The 25,965-nt window shown below is 37.6% G+C and overlaps 2 protein-coding genes across 10 annotated transcripts in view; both read right to left on the minus strand.

Annotated features, from left to right (window-relative positions):
- Positions 1-17,416, minus strand: part of LOC117419801 (transcription factor IIIB 90 kDa subunit-like) — an 80,336-nt gene extending 62,920 nt beyond the window's left edge. The window contains exons 1-4 of one of the 3 annotated variants that reach the window (XM_058988003.1): positions 17,083-17,416; positions 14,439-14,693; positions 8,012-8,092; positions 856-1,029 (exon numbers count right to left, since the gene is read on the minus strand). In XM_058988003.1, coding sequence (XP_058843986.1) covers positions 856-1,029; positions 8,012-8,092; positions 14,439-14,622 — 439 coding nt within the window. In that variant the 5' untranslated portion in view covers positions 14,623-14,693; positions 17,083-17,416. The remainder of the gene's footprint in view (positions 1-855; positions 1,030-8,011; positions 8,093-14,438; positions 14,694-17,082) is intronic. The other 2 variants (XM_058988002.1, XM_058988004.1) reach the window with 2 other exon arrangements.
- A 1,445-nt stretch (positions 17,417-18,861) lies between these two features.
- LOC117421803 (protein phosphatase 1 regulatory subunit 36-like) lies at positions 18,862-24,665 on the minus strand. Of its 7 annotated transcripts, none has more exons than XM_058988005.1 (11): positions 24,567-24,665; positions 23,319-23,383; positions 22,534-22,617; positions 21,715-21,875; positions 21,517-21,586; positions 21,249-21,347; positions 20,805-20,945; positions 20,552-20,594; positions 19,915-20,108; positions 19,443-19,637; positions 18,862-19,113 (listed from the first exon to the last, which is right to left on the minus strand). In XM_058988005.1, exons 1-11 carry the CDS (start codon positions 24,600-24,602, stop codon positions 18,879-18,881), a joined length of 1,323 nt encoding a protein of 440 aa, XP_058843988.1. In that variant the 5' UTR covers positions 24,603-24,665; the 3' UTR covers positions 18,862-18,878. The 7 variants fall into 7 exon arrangements, with proteins under 7 accessions (XP_058843988.1, XP_058843991.1, XP_058843993.1 ...); XM_058988008.1 differs by having other exon boundaries at positions 22,534-22,636; XM_058988010.1 differs by having other exon boundaries at positions 23,319-23,554; positions 24,567-24,662.
- Positions 24,666-25,965: the final 1,300 nt, after the last annotated feature.

Raw genomic sequence — 25,965 nt, forward strand, 5'->3', positions numbered from 1 at the left:
CAAAATAAACAAATGAAAATAAATCAATCAATAAATACATGAGAACGAAATCTAGAGTAACAAGGCTAAGAAATATAAGGTGGCTTTTGAAAGGATTTCGCAAAAATCAAGTGTACTGTACGTTACCTTAAAAATCAAACAAAAAGTTGAGGTATAATTTTGGTTACTCTAAATTGCTATGATCAGACTTTTTATGCATAGTTATTGACATCTGTACAGACAGGCTTTTTTAGTCAATTTCTAGGTATCCCCCCCCACACAAAAAAGTAGATTTGCAACTGCTAAAAAGGAGGAGCTGGGGGCCTGTTCTGTTGTCAACAACTTGAAGATCAGTAATACAATATGATTCAGGGCCAGTCCACTCACTCACTCACTCGCACGCACGCTGAATGGAAAATTACACATCTACTTTGCATTTAAAGCTCTTTGCTCAGACCAATATATATCTGCTTTTGAGACACTTGAAAAGTAAACATCAAGGTAAGATGAAAGGAAATGCTGAATACAATAAAAGGAGGAGACGGCAGACATTGCACAGTCAGAATTACTTAACCTCTAGTAACTGAAATTCTCTCGAGTCCCGACTACCCTTCTCTATAAACCAATTACTCACTACTATAATAAATATGAGTCACTCACATCGGGGCAAAAGGCTTGTTCATTAAACACAATAAAAAGGACTGGAAGGATTAAAACAGAATGATGATGCATTAATTCACGTTCTAACAAACTGTACAATCTGGGTGGACAGACCTTGCCTTTGTCCTCTGTCGATGTGCTGTCGCCCTTGCTCACCAGGGGGGGGGGGGGTTACATTTCCTACACACTTACTGCATTAACCCATGAAAAGGATACGAGGCGTCCCCTCTGTTCTGCAGACGAGGTAGAGGCAGGCAGCAATAACGTGACTCATCTTCCTCCCCCGAGTCAGCTGTTTGCTCACCGCCATTTTAAAGAAGTTGAAGGCTGTATCCAGGCAATGCTTATTCAGCTGCAGCTGGTGGCCCAGGTGGTTTACTTGACGTTTTCCTAAAACAAAAGATATTAAAACATTTCCACACAAAGCCAGTAGCAGGCGAATCAGCGACTGGTACAGTACTGCAAAGCCTTTGGAATGTTACCAGCGCAGCTTTTTCAATTCTTCCGGCCACAAGGAAAGGGTGACCTGATCCGTTGTTTCTTAATGTAAGAAACGGCACACGAGACACTGCATGCAGTCTGAGTAGCAGTGGATTTACAATTACATATAAGCACCCTTCATGGGAAGGATGCTCAGTTATCTGCATTGATCTGCTTATCAATAATTGGTTTCACTCACGCTGCATATTTATTGAGTCGAGATTAAGAGGGAATTAGAGTACAAGATAACAGTTTTAAGAAGCACGGGTTTAATGTCTCAGACACACCATATGTACAGTGTGGCACAATCGGGAGATCTCAGCTTGGAACTCACGTCGGAGAGACATCTGCACTAAAGTACAGGCACCTGTGTGGAACACACAGGAAGAGCTTCGAGCTAAAGGAAGAGTCTGGCAGTGTTTACTGCAAGAGGAGACCAGCGACAGCCCAAGAACAACACAGAAGAGCATAATGAATCTGTCTGCGAGTTCAGCTTGCACTGCTTCCTAAAACTGGTTTTATCTAAAAATAACTGAAACATGGAACATTAAATGTGGCTCGGAGTTCTTTCCCCAAGCAATCTAGTGTACATGGTGCAAAGTAGGGGTGAGACCGAATAGTCGAACATTCGACTATTCGATAACGATGGCACCTATCGACAAGTGAATCCAACATTCGAAAGTTAAAAAAAAAAAAAAAAAAATGTATATATTGATTTTATTTTAAAGCCTGTACTGCTGATTGGCTCTCTATGTAGCGGTAATGAAGATTGACTGGAGGGTGGGATTTGTTATTTCTTGTCTGTGATTGGCTAAACTAGAACGTACCTCGGCTAACGATGGCTTCCTCACAGAAAAGTTCTGCATGGAAATACTTTGACAAAGTAAATGAAAACACTGTTAAGTGTAAAATATGTGCAGTGCAATTAAACTACCACAAATCTACAACTGGTATGTTAACCCACCTAAAAGACAAACACCCTTCTGTGACGCTAGCAACGACAGAAAAGGAAAGAGGACTGCAACAAACCGCCATTGCATCCCTTTGCGGTGAGGCCTCGTCAGTGTGACAACGTCGTACGTGCTGAAAAAACATCAGCCCTTATTGCTAATATGGTGGCAAGGGATATGCTTCCCATAAGTTTTGTTGAAGGTGAGAGATTTCCGGAGTTGATGAAATTTGTGGAACCTGAATACACAGTCCATGCACGAAAAACCCTGCACTAAAACAATTACCACTCGACTCGAAAAAAATGCATGCCGATTCAGCAGCGTCTGTCCGCAGAAACTTGTCAAAGGCTGAGAAGGTGGTGATTACTACAGATGCGTGGACTGCACCGAATACCGAGTCGTACGTCATTGAGGATTGGGAAATGAAAAACGTAGTTCTACAGACTCGCGCCACGCCAGAGAGGCATACAGCAGAGAATCTCGCAAATGTGTTAAACACCGCTGTAGACCACTCGGGTTTAAGGGGGGGAAATCACTGCCTGTGTTCACGACAATGCCAACAACATCATCTTTGGAGTTTGTTGAATGGGACTCGAATTTGTGCTTTGCACACACTCTGCAGCTCGCCTTCAACGATGGCTTTAAACTTGGTGCTATACATAATGTAGTTGGTGCGGCCAGCCGTTTTGTGTCACATTTTTATCACAGTGCAATAGCTACTCAGGCTCTGAAGTTGAAACAAAAACAACAAACTCTGCCTGAGCACCGTCTGCTGCAGTATTGCCGGACCTGATAGACATGCTGATTTTTTTAAACAAGAATAAGTGAACATGATAATAATAATGGACATTGCTAGCCTAACTATTCCTAAAGTTTTTGTTAGGATTTTTTTTTTGCTTCCATGGAAGGCTAGTGCGTTAATGCCACTCAGGCCTTTTTGTTCATTCATTTATTTATTAATATTATTAAGCTAGCTACATACATACATAGCAAGCTATTGCCTATACAGGCTATTTATTTTTTATTCACTGGAACTCGAACGCACAGGTATGTTGCCGATTTGATTTAACGTAGACCGGTAGTCTGCATGTTGTGTGTGGTTTGAAAACGTGGGAAAAGTAAATCGTTTAGTTAAGTGGATTGTATAAATTAGCTAGCTAGATAGTCTAATGCATTTTGTATTTCTCTGTTATGACCGGAAAACATTATTGCCACAAGGATGCTAATGTTAAGGCATTTGCCTCGCAGCTCACATTGCTAAACTATTATTGAATGAAAATTAAATTAATAATTGAATAAAAATTATACAGGAGACGCCCATATTTTATAAGCAAGCGTTCCTTTTTTTTTTTTTAATTGTCACAACCTTTATAGTTCATTTGAAATTGTAATTAACGGAAAAGCTTGTGACAATATCGGTAAAAAAAATAACACTTGCTTGCAAAATACGAGAGTCTCACACGAGAGTTGACAGGTATGCTTATGTTACTGCTGCTGTTATGGCATTTCTGTATGTTTCCTAATAGGAAGGTGTTTTTTTTACATAGCCTAATGTTTATTTAACAAAGTTGTTAAAGTTGTTGTGTTAGCTAAGTATTTTAAAATAAAGTTCAGAATTTATTGCAATTGAAATAATTGTCACTTTGCATTATTTCGCATTTAATGTACGTCTCATTTTGAATGGGAGGCGGCGGGGGGGGCGGGGGGCGACTATTCGATTAGTCGACCTCAACAGCTGTGGAATTATCGATAGTCAAAATATTTGTCGTGCACATCCCTAGTGCAAAGCATTGGATAAGAGAAGCACATTAACTTTCAGTAATACACAGTGAACGCCCTTCCTTTTAGCAAAGGAATATTTAAAATTAAAGGCAGACGATGAAAGAAAATGAACCCCCAAAACAGAGCCCCTTAGGAATGTTTGTACTTGCATTAAGGTCTGTACAATACTCCGGGCACATTATTACTTTACCTGTGGACACTAAATCATTTCTATACAGGCACAGTGAATGGCTTTTGCAGCTGGACATATATTACTGGGGAGCTGGTACACAAAGACTTCAAAAGAAACTGAACTCTAGGAGAAGGGCCAGGTAACCACACATAATTACAATAACTAGACAGATATAACTTACTCACTGCTTTTTTTTTTGTGAAACCACAAACCAGACTGTGGGTGTAAACTAGCCTTTACATCACCCCATTCAACCAAAGAACAGGCATTTATATTCTCTCAGCCTCAGACTCTAAAATCAGACTGCAAATTACACGTCACCGTTGCACTCTGGAATGCACTTCATCTCTTGTTCTTGATAGTGGTAACAACAGAAAATAAATTCATTAAAAAAGAAACAATGTTGTGATTCACACTTTCTGGCCAAAACAATTCCTGTATAATTAAAAACCACACAGATAGGGCTTAAATCTTGATTAACTCTGCAATGCTCATTTCTGTATCACATGTGACAATGCTTAGCCACCCTTCTATTTATTTATTTATTTATTTTATTTTTTAAATCCAGCCTCACAAGCCAGAATTTTTCATTATGCGTTGCTGGACAGGGAAAACAAATTGTGTTTTGTACACGAAACAGAATCTATTTCTATAAATAAAGCAGCATTTCTCATTTCAAAATTGCTTGCTCGGACCATCCAAAATATTTGATTTCTTGCCCCCTGCTATTTTATTTTAGGCTCTTGTGTTTATTACGCCTCCCAATGTCAATACTGTGGTGAAGATTTTAATTATTGGTCTCAACTTTCCTTTCTCTCTATATCAGTTTTCTAACCCATCTCCCTATACAGCCCTGAGGCTCTCTGTTTATACCTTCACCCTTTCAGTCCTGACGGGACCTCAAAGTTCTGCCTTATCTTCACGCCACATGTTAACACATGTTGTCGGAAACCACTAGATCCCAGTCTGAGGTAGTGTAGAAAAATATGACAAAAATAATTCAGGACTGAAAGGGTTACAAGTATAGACATCACAAAACAATACCTGAATCCCTGTCGATATCAGATTGCAACAAATCACCTCGGTTCTGTAAGATAATGCTGTAAAGAGTGGCCCAGTCTATTGAGAGGTACTGTACATTATGTCAATAGACAAGAGAAAAGAACAGCTTTTTTCAAGGTTTAACCACTAAGGATACTGTTACAGAAATCAACTACAGTGGGAAAAAAAATTCTATTTCATTGCAGCACTTTCGCATTGCTTTAGGGGTGGAGGGGGTGAACCATGTTCAAGATGTATTCTCTGTTTTTCCCTTCTACTAAACTGGAACTCAACACTATAAAAAGATGATGAAAAATCCTAGAGGGAGCTGAGAAATCTGCAGGCTACCTACAATAGGTCTTACTGCAGACATATACTGAAAGAAATGTATCAAACACATCACCTTCATGACATCACATATTCTAACAATCAGCCACAGGGATTGAAATGCAGAGGGCAACTAAATGTCATTAAACAGACGACTCCCGGCAATATCGCGCTCTGACAATTCCTTTTTAGGGATCCGAGGGAAAATAACTTATTGACCCACTTAAAAGAAGCAATAAGCACCATTACATTTTAAAAATAAATTATTAATAACAAACCACTTAGAACCATGCGACCTGATTGGGCACTTCAGATACTGCAAATGACGAGAATCTAGCACACTGACCTTCATCAAGGATGGATTAATGGACCAGCTGGCGAAAGTCTGAGCAAAGTACCCAGATAAACGCAATTTATCTCACTTGTTAATCGTGCCGTGTGCCAGCTCCATACAAGTGGAAAAACAAGCACAGCCACCGTCTAGGTGGAACAAGTTAGTCAATCTTCCCGAAGGCTCAGGCGTTCAGTAGAGGGAAAGCAAAGACATGGCTGGAGCTCTGGCAGAAACTGCAAGCACACAGTACTGCATCACTGTCTAACAGTCACAAGTCATCTCCATCATTACACTATCATAGCAGAACTGTTGGACTAAAGCCTCTTCTCGTGGATGCAAATGCTTAAGGGAGGAAACAGTGCGCAACACAAATGCTGTTAGTTTTATTATGATGGTTCTGTCAATTCTCAAATGGTTGATGTTACTTATTGTAGATCAACATGAATCCATAGAACATATCTGGTACAAGGCATGGACAACAGATGCCCATCTCTGTTGTACTGCAGTCCTAAAGGAGCAAAACATATTCCTCAAGAACACATACAGTATGACCTATAACCCTCAGTCCTGTACATCATAAATAGCGACTGCTTGCACTAGAGAAATGCTGGAGTCACACACTGCTAATGGATGCTGCCTTGCCTTCTCCGATACTAGTGAGAACAGTGAGATACCAGTGAACAGCTTTTACGGTAAATGTGTGGTCCTTAGAAAATGCAATATTCCTAGGAAGTTACTTTGACACTGGGCTAACTAAATCAAAAATGTATTTCCATTAATGCTCCTGTAATTGCCTATTAGTCCCTTCGTGCTTCACAACCCAAGAGCTTGTTATGATGTTTATAGATAGACACTTCAGTGTCTATCTATAAACTAAGTAATCCCATCTTCATATTATTTATGAAAGTCTGCAACACTTGAATAACTCTATACTGTATCAAAAAGATCATTAAAAGGAGCTTCATTAATTTGACCTGTAAACATTTCCGTTCAAAGCTATGTCCTTGAGCTGTTGCAAGGATAAACTGGTATTTGAGAAATACTGTCTGAGGTATACAGCATGTTAGTCAAGCCAGGCCACTACCGAAAAATATCAGCGTTTTGTCCAAATCATGTGGCCAATTGGCTGGTTTAGCAGAAAAACGAAATCATATAAATTTCTTGTTCTAAACGAAGACTTATTATTTTTTTTACATACGAACAATTAATAGCACTGTCCTGTAATAAAACTGCATGCAAATCCAATGCATTATTTTAAGTTATGGTGAGGTGTCAGTGTGCAAAAGTAACAATGTACAGATTGTTCTACACGGCAATGGAAATGGTTACCAGTTGACAGTCGTACAGCTTTTTCAAGTGCATGATCCAAGGGGTCATGATTAAATGCTAAACTTAAATGCTAAACTGAATTAATGCATTCTGTATTAATTCAGTTTCATACACAGCCAGTTACCCATGCATATTGATAGATTTCATACCTAATTTGCCACTGCATGATAACTGTGGTGCTCATAAAAAGTACTCCTACTAATTTACAGTCCATTCTCATTTATATATAAAAAAAAAAAATAAAAAAAAAAGCATATCTGATTAGGACAATCTTGTTATCATGGTAAATCATCCATTTTTAACTTAAAATAAACCTAGCTTTGTGGCATTTTTAATCCCAGTAGTAAAGTCAGAACCAACATCGGTCTGAAAAATCCTGTACACGTATGGAGGAAAAAAAAGCTTAAACAAATAATCACTTGCTGTTCAGAAAACTCCAAAAATCTACTTTTAAAAAGTGCCTGTGTGATAGATTTCAGATTGGACAGACCAGGCACACGAGCCTCCCCCACCCCTTCTGTCCAGCTATGTTTAAACAGGACGCATTCATTCAGACTAGCCATTCCCTAGCCACCCACCCATTCTTGTTTCCTAGACAAGACATGCCACTTACAAGGCTTCACAGATGGCCTAGAATTCTCCTTTTTATTATGTATTTATGCAAGTATTTATTTAGATTGGACACATTGGAATGCAATACCTAACATAGCGCACAATGCTGTTATGCATTGCTTTCAATCAGAAAAAGCCTGTATGCCAATATTGTACTTCCCTGCTGAAGTGCCAAGAGTTAATGGTTAAAACTTAAACCGAATGCAAAATAATTCTTGGACATCAGATATCATCACTGTGCATCCGATAGTTGGTTGCAGGAACGTGTTGTGTAGAGTAAGCAACATGGGTGGATACAAAATGGTAAGAAAACAAATAATGACATTTTTAAAAGTTTTCACTCACCATTCAGTAAAGTCTGCGCTCGGGATTCCTTCCCTAAACTGGTATGAAATCCTGTTCCCAGCACTGGCCCTTTTCCCGAACCTGCCCAAGCACAAGAAGAGGTGTGTGGAAAGTATGTCAAACTCATGGCATTGTCATCCAGGCTTCCATTCACTGTGGTTTCACAACGACTTGTTTGTTGAAAATACTTTTTTTTCGCTTTGAATTTTTTTTAAACCTTATTTCATAAAAATCATTTAGAAACTAAATAAATATCTTCGAACTTCTAAACTGCGTCCGCCAGTGAAAGGTGATGTTTAAATGGTTAAAAAGCTTGGATTTCATCTCATCAGAAAACGTATATTAAAACATCTCATACATTTTAAGAGACAATTTATTGAGGTGCGTGACCTTTTGAGAACTTCTCTATATCTTCTGGTAATTCATTTAGCTGCTTAAGTGGAGCATAAACCTAATTTCAGAATGACTTTACTTGAGTGCTCAACCATAAACTCACTTAAGCCTAGAAAAATAGAGAATATGTTTCACCGCTATGTACAGAACCTTCATAATTGCTTTGATTTCACAGTAATTTGTTTAATGTTATACATTTTAGGATATTACATGTAAGCATGTAAAATAGAAACTACTGTAAACAATAATAAAAAAAAGCACCAGTAAGCCATGAAAACTCCAAACTGGGATGAAAGTAAGGATTTCCAAAAAAATATATATAAACTGGTGAAAACTCAGAGAATTTGGGGTACAAAGCTTCCCAATACACCTTTGGGTGGATCTGAATGCACAATGAATGGTCCAGGTACTTTATCTGGAAACTGTAGGGGCAGGGTACGACAATATGGAAGAAAGAAAATGTAATAATTTAATAAGAATGAAGGGTTGATAACTTTCAAGTAATTGAAACGTGAAACAGAGGTGTACTGTACAGTGTTTTCAACAAACCCAACAGCCGTGTGTACTGTACATACCTCACTGAAATCTTTGGGGAACAGTGTATGATACAACTGTTAAAAACGGTTTCCTTTACATGTCTTTTTCTGTAATCGCTGCCTTCAGCTGTTTTATGCATTTATGGTGGCTGTTAGCACCTCATTAGAAGACAACCTCATTCCATCTATAATCTTTGTTTATTCTCTTTTTTTACACTTGCAAAGTCATCCATCTGTCATGTTAACAGGTTTGAATTTGCATCACACCAACCAACAGTGTAAAAAATGTCTTGATTGCCAATATTCTTCCATAACTGGAGGCAAGTTAAAGGAAAACTGGCATTTCACAAGGAAAACAGATTCAAATCCACCCTGCCTTGTTGCAGGCTGACTGCTGTTACTTTTGAGATCATTTTTTTCACACACGCAATATCTAAATCAGCATGTTGGTATTCATTCATGCAACAGAATTATCCCCAGCACTATTTATTTCAGTTGCTTTCTAAACTTAGACATTCATTTCTCCTTTTTTGCTTTACATAACTTTAAAACACTGATATATGTAGCCTGAGAATGCTACAGTGGGAATAAGCTAATACACACATTCCACATACTGTAGAAAACAGTTTACGGGTAAAACAAGATGTTACATTTGCAGTGTAGTTAAACAAACTTCAAGACTTTCATATGCATTGTGGTAGAATGCCGTCACTGAACCCTGTTCAGGAGTGTAACTCACCCCTACACTGCAACACTGCTTGTGCTATAAACTAGCAATTCTGTTCTGTGATTTCATGCATGAAAGCTTCTAAGGAGGGGCAGTCATTTGCTTATACAGTAATATTATACTGGATTCTCTCAAATTAATAATCACAGAGCTTCAGTTATTTTTTTCAATGTTATTGAATGACCGCAGGGGGGTCATTAAAATCAGCTCTGTTCATCCGTTATCCACTTCTACTATATCTATGCATAATTTACTATTTTAATAATTACATATAAATTATGTATTATCTGAAAAAAACTGGTATCATAATAAAACATTAAAAAAAGCTTTAAGTCATAATTGTTCGTTTTCTTAAATTATGAGACTCTCAGAAGTGTAGTAACTACCTACTTCCAGAAGCAAAGTAACAAACTACTTTTTCATCCATTATGTTCCTTTTTTAAATAAAAACAGCCCTAGTTCTTACATAGTGTTAAAACGTCCTAGTGCTATCCGTTTTATAAGTGGTAGTGAGCTGTACAGTCTCTCATGTATTTTTGCATACAGAATTAGGGCTGAAGAGGGTTGTGTATGTGTGTGTTCTTTGTGAATCTCAGACGCTGCGTTCTGCTTGAAATACAGGCAAAAGGAAAGCAGACAAGCAGTTGCAAAGTTACCGAAACTAGAAAATAGTGCAGGTAGTTCAATGAGAGGAGTAACTCGAACACGAATCACTGAAAGCATGGCAATACGGCTAGAACTCTGCTTTCCATCCATCCCATCACTGAACTATAGTTTCAATTTTACCTGCAGCATCTTTACAGCAACCGTGATCGATACCTGATCAGCTGCAGGAATTTCCCCAAGGACTATTAGATAAGTTTAACTTCAATCACCAAAACACTCGGGTTAAACTCATTCATCGAGAGAAATAAAGAGAGACCCACACCCAAGCGAATCTCAAAGCCTCAATATAATTCTTTTTGTGCAGAAAAGCCTCAGGGCTATAGTAATTGAAACGAAACTACCCGGGATCCTGATAATGCAGTGATATAGGGTTTCACATTGCGTCACTTCAGACACCAACTAGTTAGAAGAAAATTGTTATCCACTTTGTAACAACCTTGTTGAAAAAATAAATTGCATGGAGATTAATCTGCAGGCAGGGTTAAAAATATAACAGATAGGTTTGATGTGGTGCTATGACTCATTTCCATCCGATATCCACGATGATATTCCCATGGCTGTCTCCTCACTAGCAAGGAATCAGGGTTTTAGATGCAAGTATAAACTCAGTCATTTAATCTGCATCTAGGGCGATGGCTTGTATGTGCTTAAATCAAATGATACGATTCTCTGTGTTAGTGGCACTGCAAATGTTTTTAGTAATACAGTACATGTCGCATTTATTCAAAATGTTATGTACAAATCTGAAAGCATTCCCTGGATACAGTATATGAATGCATACAGTATGCATGTTAGGAAGTGGATCATGAATTTGGATCACCGATCGGCCAATACACTTCAGACCTGCTAAATCCCAGCACACACTAACAAAGCTTAAGTCAGCAAGACAAATAAATATAGGTCTACTGACCCAATTAATAATACGGTATTCTGAAAATGGCATAGTCTCGTAAACAAAAACGTTGACGTCTAATGAGGTGCACGTAACTGAACCTTTGTATGCATTTATTTGATGGCACTGGAAGTGATTTCAAGCCGATGGAAATTCATTCTTTCTTTATTTTACTTTAAAGTGCACCTTCAATCTGTTCCAGAATGAAGAGACCAGATACAGACAGACTAAACATTGCTGTATCCTTCACAGTTCCATAGCGTTCCATTTTGTGTCTCGGAACACATCCCAAATTCTTTAGTGCCTGCAGCCTGTTCCTCCCACAGGATACACAGACAAGAGTGTCAGAGCTTCCCTCCTCAATCTGACCACAGTATCTCTTCTCAAGCGCAGGAGAAGCACAACACTGCATGCCTGACTGTTTGTCATGTCTCATTCCAAGAAGATTACTTCCTTTTCTCATGCCGTGTTTACTCTCCGTTTGCAGCCTTGAACCAATTCATAACTGAATACAGCATTAGCACCAGCAATTCATATTTACATTGCCTTGGCTTGAATGTGAAAAGTGGCGTGGAAAAGTGGAGAAGAACAGAAAGGAAAGGGACTGAACCACCCCAATCACATCCGATAGGAAGGACTCCACTTAAATAGACAGATGCACAAGATTTACATTCCTGTCTGCATGTCAGAAGGGTCGGCATACTGCATATATAGCTCTGGCAAACAAAGTGGCCTTTAGCTTTATAAAAAGAATGAAGTTGGACCCTACTGGAGCAAAGTAATCATATTTAATCCATAACTTTAAAACACACATGGCTGGTTTTACACACCCAGATTAGCAACAATATACTGGACTAACTAATGTTACCTTTGGCAAAGTAATCCAAGTTTGGTGCTAATCAGGGATTTTGTAGTCTCTGTTTGACAGCTTGTCAAGAATAGGAAATTGATGTAGGGCTCGAGAGTGACTCGGTGTATCTCTGGTTTTGCTAAATCGCTCATACAGTAGTCGCCTTTTAAAATAAATATATAAACAGTAACTAGATGAATTGTAATCTGCTCACCACTTACACATATTATATAAAGCTTTTACTTGGCATGATACATATGATTCATCTTAAGGGAAAAAATACAGTAGATGCCAGTTATTAGCAACCCTCATAAGACAATGTTCGGTTATTAACAACATTTTCCCAGGAACCAATCCTGTCCCATAGACTTTAATGTCAATGGAATTCTGATATTAGCAACTGCACGCCGCTTATTGACAGCTTTATTACTAGTTGCCAGTGCTACAGAGCGCACTTGCATGATTTATGAGCATGCTTCATGCAGCTTTTATAACACACTGACTTCACAACTGCGTATTTCTGGCGGACCCTTTCAACAGTGGAAGTCTCTTTTGGTTGAAAACACAGACAACTAATCGCTCAGCTCGTTTTAGGCATATAAACAAAAATATGTTTTAAGAGCATTAAAAAAAATAAAAATAAAATAAAAATCGCACTTTGACCCCACCCTGCCAAGTAACATTGAGCAACCTACTAAAGTATGCGTGGCCACTTGAGTCTTTAAACAGAAAGATGCAAACCAACTTGAAGCTTTGAATTTTGATGATCCCACCACTCATGATTATTATTTTTTTTTTATTATTCTCTAATTCTTCTGCTAATGGGTTTCCAGTGTTCCTAATACGTCTGGCTCCAGCCACACCACCACATTATGCACTCTTAATAACTCTATAATAACTCAGAAGCACCTCGCTTTCATTAAAATTCCACATGATTTGCATTCTCTAAACATTGTGCTGTATAATTTTCTGTTCTGTGTAATGTGCCTGCATATTGTGTGCTGCCCACTGTTTGAAGAGACAACTCAGTGGTGGCAGGAAGTACCCCCCCCCCCCCCCCGTATGCGGGGAAAGGAGAAATGTAATTGTAATAACACTATATAGTAAAATGGATGCTCAGTTTTACTTATATTGTAGATATTTATATTACTAATAAACAGGGCTAGGTCACTGCAGGTTCACAGCATAAAGGGCAGCAGTGTGGAGTAGTGGTTAGGGCTCTGGACTCTTGACCGGAGAGTTGTGGGTTCAATCCCCAGTGGGGGACACTGCTGTTGTACCCTTGAGCAAGGTACTTTACCTAGATTGCTCCAGTAAAAAACCAACTGTATAAATGGGTAATTGTATGTAAAAATAATGTGATATCTGTATAATGTGAAATAATGTATAATGTGATATCTTGTAACAATTGTAAGTCGCCCTGGATAAGGGCGTCTGCTAAGAAATAAATAATAATAATAATAAAGGCCAATTTAATTCAGTTGTAACAATAAAGCGTCAGTCAGCACTTTTAATGGACTGAGGACATTTTTTTTTATTTAAACATTAAAGTAATGTTAAACTCGACATCTAAATGAACCACTGTGCTTTTTAAATGATCCCCCTGCCTGCCTATAAGGTGTCTGAGGCTTTATTTAAAAAAAAAGAAAAAAAAATGATAACACAACAGCGCCCTCTTGTGTATCATTCTCCCAGATTCAGTTACCCAAAAACAACAAAAAAGTAGTTGATTAAATAAAGGCAGACAACATCAATTAAGATGGGAATCATTCGTTCCCATATAAAAACTAAAAATGAGATGTTGAGGCTTTTACTTGACATCTTCACTTTGCTCTGCCTGGGAGGCCATGACACCCGGACATGCTACTGAAAAGAAAGGAAATTATTGCAGGGGTCGAAATAAGACTCCCGTTGCATAGCAGTTTGATCCATTTCTGGTTTTACTAGGAGTTTAATAAGACACACCTGAGCTTGCTACCTATACACTGGGGCTAATCAAGCTGCTATTAAAACCTGGAGTTGGTGAAACTGGCTATGCAATAGGAGTCTTATTTCCATCCCTGACTCGTGTACTGTATCCTGCCTCGTAGAAATGTCTTTCCATCCAAGTCTTTTAATGCAGTGCATAAAGCATCATTAGCAGAAGACTTAAGAATGCCTGTGGAGCCGTTTGAGGACCAATTTGAAGCAGCTTTGAATAACATTAGCTGCTTTAAATTGGGCTCTATGCTTTAAGGCAAGGCGATATAAGGGGCAATGACTGCATGTACAGTATGTTCTGATCTTCCATCCCTGCGATAATGCATTGTAAAGCATGCAGGAACATGCAGGACTGTATTTCTTTTTTTTTTCTCGAAACTTACAATCCGAGGAGACGAACTGGCCCACAGCAGAGGATCCTCCGCCCCCGTTATCCATAAACTGAACCTCGGAGACGATGATGTTATCCTCCAGCACGGAGCCACAGCCCATACACACAGCATCCCCTCGCGCCTGGTCGATATCGATGTCTGTGCCCCCACAGTTCTTACACACCCGGGAACTCATCTTCAGGAGCTGTTAAACCACCCTGCCACTGAGAACCAGGCTCCTTTTACAAGGGGCAGAAGAGGAGGCACCTGGGGAGGGGCATAGAACAATACTGTTACTCCAAAGAAAGACAATTAGACTTTATTCTGTTTAACACTCATGTTACAAAGCTACTGTCCTGAACTTATAAGTAACCAAACAGAGGAATTTGACTTAAAATCACTTGCAAACTTAATGTAAAGTTTAGTAAGTTCAGTTTTATTGAGCAATAAACATTTTCAGGTAAAATATTGACTTAAGTTTTTTTTTTAAATTGCTTAAGAAACTGCCTGACAATTAACTGGCAACAAAAATAAATTAAATAAACATACATACATACATACATACATACATAAATAAATATACTGTTTTTGTAATATTGGAAGTAACACTCATGTGACGCTGACAAATTGTTTCTGTAAATATGATGTTACAGTTCCTACAAAATATCCATCCGACGTGGTTGCATTTGCTCTGTTAAGTTGAACATCAAGACGAAGGTATAACCTCAAAGCCACAGTGATTGTACAGGCAAGTCAGGTGGAAGAAACACCAGAGCACACAGAATCACTTCTTATTCACTGCAGTATCAGTGATCACTACATTACAGTAACTGGCTATCCGTTAGGGGGAAATGCCAAAAAATACAGTGTTGTTTCTAATTTAAACTCTGAACTTTCATTCACGTCATCTTCAGAGACCTGGGAAACCCTTCATGTTCCTTCTGTGGGCCACTTGGTCTAGGATTTCCAAGTGCTAAAGTGCACAGGAATGCATTTCTATAATGATGCAGCAAATCACCATCACTGCAGATTAAGAGTCAAAGAAAGAAAGAAAAAGAAGCAGGTTGGAGTGATGCGTTACTTCTGTAGCAATGGGGAGCGCTAGTGTAAATCCACACAAATCACACGAAACAAGACGTTTTTCAAAGGCTGCCGACTCATGTCTGAGCTCACAGGGTTACGAAAGGGCAATGACAGTGTGTGTGACAGTACTTTAGCTGGAACACTAGATAAGGATTTATCTCACATTTCAGAGACCTGCCGGTGTATCTCTCCAGTGTCCACTTGGTGTTTTTCTTTGTTTTATTGTTTGGAATCGTGTTCTGTCTATTGACTTGGAGGCTCACTGGAAATAAAAGCTGTGTCATAAAGAGCAGATTTATTCCTGGTTCTCCTTCTAAATAATAATACAAAACACATTAAACAAAATGATAGTATGCCCCCCAAACACAATGATGCTAACAGCACCAGCAACACTGCCATACACACCAGTGCAACCCATTCAAAGTAATAATGCAGCCTCCTATCTCCGTCACATTAGCTAGTATACTACAGGGTGTTTTCTACTGCAAGTCCCTGGTAAATATAAATTAACTTTCTGATCACTCTGTTTCAAGGGGGGTGGTAAAGAGGCCTATATGGACTAACCAGCCTGGGAGCCACATCAACGTTTTGGACGTTAAAACCACTAAAATGACCGGCAGGTTTGACTGTGGACAGTGACAAACCACGAGTTGTGCAACAGACATCACCCAAGGAATTTACTTTCAACTCCAAAATATAAAAGGTTACAAGCTCAGGCATACTGTATCTAACCTCTAGCATAGAAGATGATAATAATTCGGAGTCAAATGGGAAAATCTGAAGATCAAGGAAGCTGAAATGGATCAAACTGCAACAGCAATTTCCATCCCTAGTAGTGACCATGTTGCCACCCCTGGGTTCTGGTAAACGGGCACTGAAATAAATACAAAACCCGGATGCACAACACTCTCTCTGTTCACTTCCTTAAACACAAGATTTTTGAATACAAAGTTTTGTCCAAGAGGCTGTTGAACAAAACACGTTAACGAATTGACCAACTACTGTACAGCAAACACAGCATCAACACGAAACTGACAACTGTGTGGTCCTACCAGCTGTATTTCATTATACATTTTAACTACTGAATACACATCATGCACGAAACGGCAGGCTGGTGTGCAATTGTCCCCCTCTGAATTTCGGTATTCCTGTATGCTAGCACGGAATGAATACTCAGATTAACTAAAGGAGTTCACGACAACACAGCACTGCCTATTGTTATTGCTACATAGTAACTTGATAACACAGCTTTAAATGTTTTTAACACAAACAATATGTTTATATTCTCTGTCATTTGCCGAAATCATGTTAACACAAAAAGCGTTGCCTACATTACAATCACGGCTAACTCAGCATTGCTGCTAGTATTAATACTTCTTAAGGACTGATTCTGAAGTTCATGTAAACATGATCATAACTGGGCCCATAAACTCACGTGTTTCAAATACTACACCATCTATTTGAATACCGATCACTTAAGACACATTCTCGTATATAATGCTACTGCAGGTTTACTTGTTTACCCTAAACACACACACACATGTCAACAGAATAGAAATTAATAAGAACTTACCGTTCCGGTCACGCCAAATCTAGATCAGCACTGTTAGATAGGGATACTGTGACAGTATTACTGTTGTCGGGACACCCCAGCAGGAAACTCTCAGGCTTTAAAGCCGTGCGAGGCCTTAACAGAGTATACCGTTTATGTGTGTTTCCGAATATTATTTACAATATATTTATTTAAAATGTTATTATACTCCCTTGAAGACGTTTCTCAATAAACGAACAGTAATTCCTTTACCAAAAATCACTAACACAAGAAACCCTTTTTCTCCTATTCATATGGACCTAACACAGAGTACCAGGACCTTCTCATCACACATCATACGGGGGGGGGCACGCTCGCTATTTGTGACTTTAAGTCGGAGGCACGTAAAGCATGCGTGTTAATAAAAAGAAAACTACTGTGCATTAATTTTCATAGATTTTTCTCTTCACTGTGTTTCTAAAAATTGCAGATGTGTTGTTTTTTTTTATAGATATTTGTAACAGCCTCCCCTCTCGTACACGTGTGTTTACTGTGTTCCTAGTCAATCGTATCAACTGTATCAAAACTCCTGTGATTAGTTGAAGCTGGAGGTTGGAGGAGATGGTTGTTTGTGAAATATTATCTGAAAGTGTATTATTTATAACGTGTTACATTGCGAGTCAATCTGGCATTTGTTTTCCCATTTTGATAAGTTTCTAATTAGTTCTGTTTTAATTTCCGTGTAATATATATATATATATATATATATATATATATATATATATATATATATATATATATATATATATATATATATATATATATCTCTTTAGGAATTGGTTTTGTTCGTACCAGTGTCAAGATCTACCTAAACCCAAGGTCCTGGCACATGACTGCATTATACATGAAATAAATCACCTATTTGTAGAGTATGTTTTTAGGAATATCTTCACGTGTCTGGAACATTGCACTGCTACGGTAGATATTAGGCACAAACATTAGCAGCCTTTATAAAAGTTTACACCGGTATTTTTGCACCTTTGCTGTGTTTTTGCCCTGGTTATACTCTATAGTACATGCACCATGGATGGCTTACCATGGATGTTTGTTTTTTGTAATATACTTTACCATACTTCTCCTTTCCAGTGCTTACCTATGCCTTACCAAGCACTCACTGTGCTTTGTGCCTTGCCATACCTCTGCTTTACAATGCTCACCTATGCTTTATTACACCTTGCTGTGTATTTACTGTAGGACACTTGTATAAGGGGGTACTGTGCTGTTGTGGTCTTACTCCTGATACACAGGCTGTTACTCCTATTAAACAGTATCTCATTGTATGCTCGTTTCCCCTTTTGTTCCTGTGTTGCATGCAGATGTTAATACCATCTTCCAATGAGGAGTCATGCAGGTTACCAGAGCTACAATATGAGTCGCAAGACCTTTGACATATACATTATATACATTATGAATGCTGGCACTGCATGATTCATTCAAGGTGCTTGTGGCTTACTTAATTACACGATGAGTAGCCTGGATGGTCACACCCACTGAGGATTCTAATACATATGAAACGCCTCTTCCACCAGAAGTATGCAGGCCGTTATTCAGTCCATCTGATATCTAAGGTAAGTTCTTATTTGCACTAGCTTTTGTTTAATACATATGTTTTAGCTGCTATGAATAGGCTATACCTTCTTGAGCAGGACAATTACATTCAATTACACTGTAAATTCAGTGCTCTGAGCAGCACAGCATATACTAAAGGATGAATGTAATTATCACTGTTAATAAATAAAGACATATGAGGCAGTATAGAGAGTAGGGTGTTTTTTTTATTATTCAGTGTCAGAACAGAACCCCTCTGTAGTTGTTCTTGATACAACAGTACGTGGTCGGCTCACATTTCCCTGCGAATCATTTTGAGAAGACGATAAGCCCCGGGATCCCAGCGACATTTTGCTTGTTAGTTTGCTTTCTTGCTCGTCCTCTTCTTCATCTTCAGGTTCAGCACCACAAGGCACGAGGGTTTGCATGCTGTACTGGCTCAGAGGCTCCCCAATAATTCCAAAGCTTTCCAAAAAGCACAAAACAACAGGTGCTCAGTTTTACCCCCATGGAGCATCTTTTGGACTGATTAAGTTAATTGCAGTATGTAGAATTTGGAGACCATTGGGGGACTGGAATTATATGACTTTCTACAAATACTGCATAAATACATAAAAGCAAATACTACATGAATAAATAAATAAACAGGTAAAGCATAATGGCTGTGTTATGATAAATCATGTACTGTATAAGAAATTAACCAATCACTCTTACGAATTCCAGTACATCACTACATGTGTACAGATGTGCGTAAGCCAAAACGCATTTTGTTATGTTACTTTTTTTAAACTTACTTAGATGATAAAGCAGCAGAGAGTTCATCTACCAGAGCTTCAATGTCACAGCTATCAATGGTTTTGTCTTGGTCTAGTCGGTGGGGTTTGAAGAGATACTGGGATTTCTCTTTCGGGGATGGCAGGAGAGACACAATCACAGGAGACCTCTGGTTAATTATGCTTTTTATTGCTGGTCGTTTTGGATTACGCTTCCTAGAAAACAAATAAGTAAATAGCTTCACATAATTCATATCCGTTGCCCTGGATACAGTACACAATAGCATAACAGATACTCGCAAGTGATTTAGCGTGACATTAAACGATTATAGTTGGACGTTTATCAGTTCAGTGATTTTTACATATTTGAAAAGGGTTATTGCTTTCTGATGGCTGAGCGATACTGAATGCTAAACTACAGAACGATGTAGTAAACAGGAAACAATGAACTACATTTTAGTGTGAAATGGAGCTTCAAGTAGATTTGACGTACCTTCTCTCCGGAGGGCAGACCTTGCCTTTTACAGTGCTTTTCTTTTTCGATTGCTCCTCGGAAGCCTGTCTTACTCTGATTGCAGGATTGAAGGTATCCGAACGAAGGAGCCTGCCCACTTCTTCTTGAATCCCTTTCAGATCCTTACGCCTAAATGTCACCCAGGCCACGTAAGCGCAGAAGTTGTACAGGCACTAGCAAACACAGAGAAATGTGCCGTGTGAGAAGCAGAGCTATTGTACTCTAAACTCTATCGGCTAGTTTCACAGACCTCGGTTAGCACTAGTTTTGGACTACCTTACCTAAAGTAACATTCGTGAGTCCTAGATTAATGCTAATCCAGGTCTGTGAAACTAGCCATTTCATTTATTGTGCTTTATCATGCTTGCTTATGCATTCACAATGCTTTACTAGACCTATCCAGTAACCTTATGGTTATAATTTGTATATAAATATATATCTATACCTTTTATTTTTAAATCTACTTTATTAAGTTTTGTTGATGTATTCTTTAAGGGAAAGAGTGATTATTGCATCATTTTTTGAACTTATAATAACAAATCATGCTTTATCATTATAGAAACGTGCAACAAATATAAGCACCACTACCTAAGTACAACAAAGCTTTTGTACATACCTCAAACAATTGTCTGTCTTTGTAAGTTGATGACACCCTGCTCCTGTTAACGTAAAAGTAAATATGACAATATTTACTCCCTGATACTGTATATTTAACATAATAAATGTGAAGTGACTCTGTGACTTCTGAAACGATTATTTAAAATATATATATATATATATATATATATATATATATATATATATATATATAAATATTTTTTATATATAGATATAGATATAGATTTGTATTGATGTGTAGTTGTACTTACTTCCCACATGCCATATGGTGCTGCTGAGACATCCCAAGTCCAAGGACAAGAATGGAGTACTTCAAGGCAAGCTGTTTTCTTGCTATTTCGACTTTGGCACATGCTTCAGCTACTGCTTTCCTTTCTGTTACACTTTGTTCACTAAAAGAAATAACATTTGAAAAATATGTTTATCATTATTTCATATACTGCACACACACACACACACACACACACACATATATATATATATATATATATATATATATATATATATATATATATATATACAGTATATATAATTTATCAGTTAAATTACAGTCAACATATTTAGTCAATTACTTTTACTGCCTTTAGTCCTACCTCACGCTAGATGTCAGTATTGTAATGCTACATCATTCAAGCTAAATCACTCTTCCTTTTACAGCAAAACAACTTTCACATTTCTAGTACTAATCTACTTACGACATTAGAGGTTTAGGTTTCCTTTCCAAAGCTTCTTTTTCAAAGTAACAGGATACATACAGCAGTAGGGCAGACAGAAAGTTATTGAGTTGCTGGCTTCTGTGGAAAATACAATTTATAATGACTTTGTCAATATACTGTACAGCCTAAGATTACTGATATAAATCAGTAATCAACAAGCAAGATTATTCAGGTATTTAACACATTACTTCAAGGACCAGAGTTCAAGCAAACTGTTTATAAAGAAAATCATATATTGCACACGTACCTCATTACAGTGGTAAAACACAGAGGTATGCTAAGGGATTCATTTTCCTGGAGCAAGTTAAACGCCACACCTGAAGAAAAAAACAAACAAAAACTATACATTTCTACAGACACGCCATAAACAATGCAATTCAGCATTTGATCAAGTTCAGCGTTGCTAGAAATGTAATACAACGAAGAAGAGCCATGGGGTACTGACTCTTAACGTCCTCTACAGTGATGTGCTCCCGCTGCCCTTGCTTTAAGCCAAGTCGAGGGGACCCCCGCATTATCCCCGGGGCGTTCCCCATCATTTTTTTATCCACAGGGATTCTTGCACCTCCAAAGCCTTGTGTGGTAACAGGCGGGGATCCTGGCAATCTATTAAAGGGAAAGCAAAAATAGGAGGATGATGGGAAATGTAGTTCTGAGGGGTCCACGCAGGTACATGTGAAGCCATCTTGATGCAAGGAATTTAAAAGTTTAAAAAAGTGATCAAAATGTAAAAAAAAAACAAAAAAAAAACAATAAAATTAAACAATACATACACGTAAATAGTTGTAGCAAAACATGGGAACATGTAACACAATAAAATTAAAAGGTCCTTATGTACCCTTTAACAACTTCTAAGGTATTGAAAATGACATCTACTATGCATAGAGATTAGAGACTAATATGCATGAAGAGTATTACTACGTGTACTGTACTGGTGTGATTATAATAGGATATGTTGGTTATGAAAGAAACAGCCTTCATGCAAGGTTATGTATAGGCTATTCAACAGCAACATAGTTAAGGGATCTGCCAACAAACTAAATATCCGTGTTTGTACTTTAGTTTTTTGTTTACGTACATTATACTGTATTTCAAATAAGATATGAAGTGTGAAAAATATGCCTTTCGTAATCTGCTGAAAGGATGAGAAATAATATGTCATTTGTTCTCGTTGCATTTAAACTATGTGAAAGTGTGAAGAACGCCTTCAAATGGCATCTTTAATAGACTTCAAGTTACTGTAATTATTTGAATAAATAAATACCTGTCTGCACGCTTACTGCCAGTTTCCTGAAAATTGATTGCTTTCTTCTTCCTTTTATCTTTCGTGTCTATGGATTGACTGAAACTAAAAGTGTACAGAAGATCTAGTGAAATAACATTTTTTTTTAAAAAATGTTAGTAAAATAATCAAAATGCAAAACAAATATTATTTTGGGGGTATGCTGACGGTCCTGCTCGTTCTCGTAATTGCCTTTAAGAAGTATTTATCGGCGGGTGGCAAACGAGCAGTAGAAACGTCAACACCCCAAAGTTCCAATCGGCTTTGAAAACACTCAATATGGAATTGTCATTCACTGCTGCTCCGTTGTAAAGGTGAGGGAAGGACAGTGTTTTGAAACCAACACATGAATGAATGGATGTATTTAATACCTGCCGATTTACTTCTTAAAGGCGATTCTGAGTAAGAGGATTATCACGTCGCAATAGTATAAGGAGGTGCCTCTGTTTGTTAGCATGAAGGCTGAAGGGTGAGCAACATGACTTCAAAATATGACAATAAACTGGAGGGCCGAGTACTTCGTGCTACTGTAGTCCCAGTTCAAACTTCATTAATTCCAGTATTCATTTGTATTGGGCTGCTTAAGTCTGCATGCCTGCTCGCAGTGAAAATAATGATACATGGCAAGCAAAACATGGGCTAAAAAGTTCCAGCTTTTGAATTTTAAAATGCATACAGCACAGTGCCTAAAGATTACCATAACCCAAGCCTTCTCATAAATGTGCATTTTCATTTAGTTATGTATTATTTATACATGCATGTGTTACCTGAAGAATTGAAGGGTTTGTGTCTCCTCCTCCCACTGCCATCGTCCTGGTACAAGTGCTCCAATCTTTCAATAAAAAGAGCCAGTGGGTGCGTTAAGTAAGTGAGCCGCTCAGAGCAGCTCAGTGACAGAACCCACTTAACCGCATGCACTGTTTGAGAGCGCTACAGAGCACCTTTCATCGGTGATCCGGGGGAGCGGAAAAAATCTCGCTCAGTTACTTAACGCACCCACTGACTGAAATGAAATACGCTTCAGGTATTGCATTACTTCACAGCGTATCTTACCGATCGACAGTTCCGTACAATGACTAGCTGGTTCTAATAATAATATATATATATTTTTTTTTTGCGTTTTTTTTTTTTTTTTAAAGAGGATTTGAATTAAATGTTAGCTATATATTTTATATATAAAATTATTTCCCTTATGAAAAAAAAAACATATTTTTTATATATGGTAGAAAAGTGTGATCCTTATATTTTTCATATATATATATATATATATATATATATATATATATATATATATATATATATATATATATATATATATATATATTAGTCTGTAATCCATATATTTATTTTACATGTTGAAAATATATGGTGCACCTTTCATTAGTCTGTAATCCATATAAAATAAATATATGGATTACAGACTAAAATATATTTTCAATATACTAAAAAGGGGGGCAATTTCTATATATGAAAAGTATAAGGATCATACTTTTCTACCATATATTAAAAATAATTTGTTCCATAAGGGTAAAACTGTTCCAAAATTTGTTCCATAAGGGTAAAACTGCCTATTTTTCGTACTTTGGTTATTTTAAGTGAAATAAGTTACCTCTAAGGTTAAATAAATAAATAAATAAACAAATAAATAAATAAATAAATGATTGTATTGCTAAAGTGTTATAGTATACTTTGTTGAGGGTTTGTAGCGCTATCTTATCCCGGGAACTGGGTCGGAATTAGACCTAGGTCGCACAGCTTGATCTCCGTGTGTAACTTATTCCTCGTTCAGATTTTTAAAAAAATAAAATAGAAATGATTAAGAACAAGCTTGTTTGCTTAAAAACTTCGTAACAGCTATCTTTCTGCATGCATGGCCCAACGCCACATTTAGTTTATTTCACAATTAACTATTTCATATTCCAGCGTAATAATACGACATATAAAACAAACAACAACAAAAAAAGATATTTACGGTAGAATACAACGCAGTTCACGTTTCATAAAGCTGTACTTACACTTTTCATAGGTAAGTTAGTTGCAGTGTTTACCATTTTTCTGTGTTCGCTCAGCTCAGTTGTTTAGAGGGTGACGCTGCTGGTAGCTAGGCAACGAAAAAAAAAAACAGTTCAGCAGCTGGAGTCTGGAAGTGACGTTGAGTTGTAAATAAATGTGTGTAAAATGAGCATGTTATACGACTTGGAAATGGGGTCAATAAAATTACGATATATTTGTATACAAAATACAAAACAGTTATTCAAAGTATCTTGCCTGCAGTCTGATCTACCTTTGCACTAATATTTACACTAACTTGCGTTAAATGCATCATGCATGATGACATGTATTTTTTAATGGATTTACCATGCTTAACGTACGCGTGATGAAAGAAGTACGGGCGACAAATTAAATGCCATAATTGTTTCTGTGTTGATTTGGAAAATAATATGGAATTAAAAACCAGTCAACACCGTCACATGCCATAGTAGTTAAAAAAAACACACACACACAACTTCCTTTTCAGACAATCGAGGTGTTGTTCTCGAGTTACTGAAGCTGCAACTTGTTAATAACGCGTGCCCTAGCCAATAGTAATTTATTACATACGCATACATAGTCTCAGGGGATATGAGTAACTATAAAAGCCTTGGCTTTAGATATGTTCTTGTTCTGTTGTGTGAACTAAATGCTGCAGCTGTTTTTGAACAAGGGGAATTGTTAGAAAGGCCGCTGGCCTGAATTTAACTTGCCTTTATAGCATTTCCATATTTGCTTTTAAGCTTGTGTCATTGGCTAATATGACCACCAGGGGGCACCAGAGCAGAGCCAATATAAAAATCGACGCCTATTAAAAATTGCACTGCAACCAGTTGAAGAACGACACATAGCGTAAAACGTCCTGAACTTTGATAGTAAATCAGTTTATCGACATTTTCGACTTAAATTCTCTTTTATTTTATTTTAGTAACTAGCAATTAGGCTGTCAAGGCGAAATTAGTCACATTATAATAGCACTGTATCATTTGTATATCTCTGGATAGATTTCCAATTAAAAACATTTCGCAGTATACATGTTTTTTCAGCATAGTTGGCTTTATTTAGGAGCTATGGTAGGTGTATAGCCAACTGCCCAGCATTTTAAACAAACTTACCGAGCTGTTGTTCTTTGCTGTTCTATTCTGTTCTGTACATCTCCTTTTAAAGGTTTATCATTGTAAATCTGCACATTAGGGTTACAGCTTACCAGGTTTCCACTATGAATATTGCTGTATTTCACCACAGTACAGCACTGTAAAGATTTATAAAAGCACCTCCACAAACGTACTGTAGAAAGGTGTTTAACCGTTCCTAACAGTTGTAGAACTGACTGTTGTGAAGGGGAAAAAAAATACACACAATAAATAATTGCCTAGATGTATT

The sequence above is a fragment of the Acipenser ruthenus genome, chromosome 15 (assembly GCF_902713425.1).
Source record: "Acipenser ruthenus chromosome 15, fAciRut3.2 maternal haplotype, whole genome shotgun sequence".
In the NCBI taxonomy this organism is placed as follows: domain Eukaryota; kingdom Metazoa; phylum Chordata; class Actinopteri; order Acipenseriformes; family Acipenseridae; genus Acipenser; species Acipenser ruthenus.

Coding starts and splice junctions, on each gene's coding strand:
- LOC117421803 (XM_058988005.1), bottom strand. CDS start 24,602: ATGGTAAACACTGCAACTAACTTACCTATGAAAAGT. Junction 20,595..20,804: donor CACCATATGGCATGTGGGAA/GTAAGTACAACT, acceptor TTACGTTAACAG/GAGCAGGGTGTCATCAACTT. Junction 19,114..19,442: donor TCTGCTGCTTTATCATCTAA/GTAAGTTTAAAA, acceptor CTTTTTGGAAAG/CTTTGGAATTATTGGGGAGC.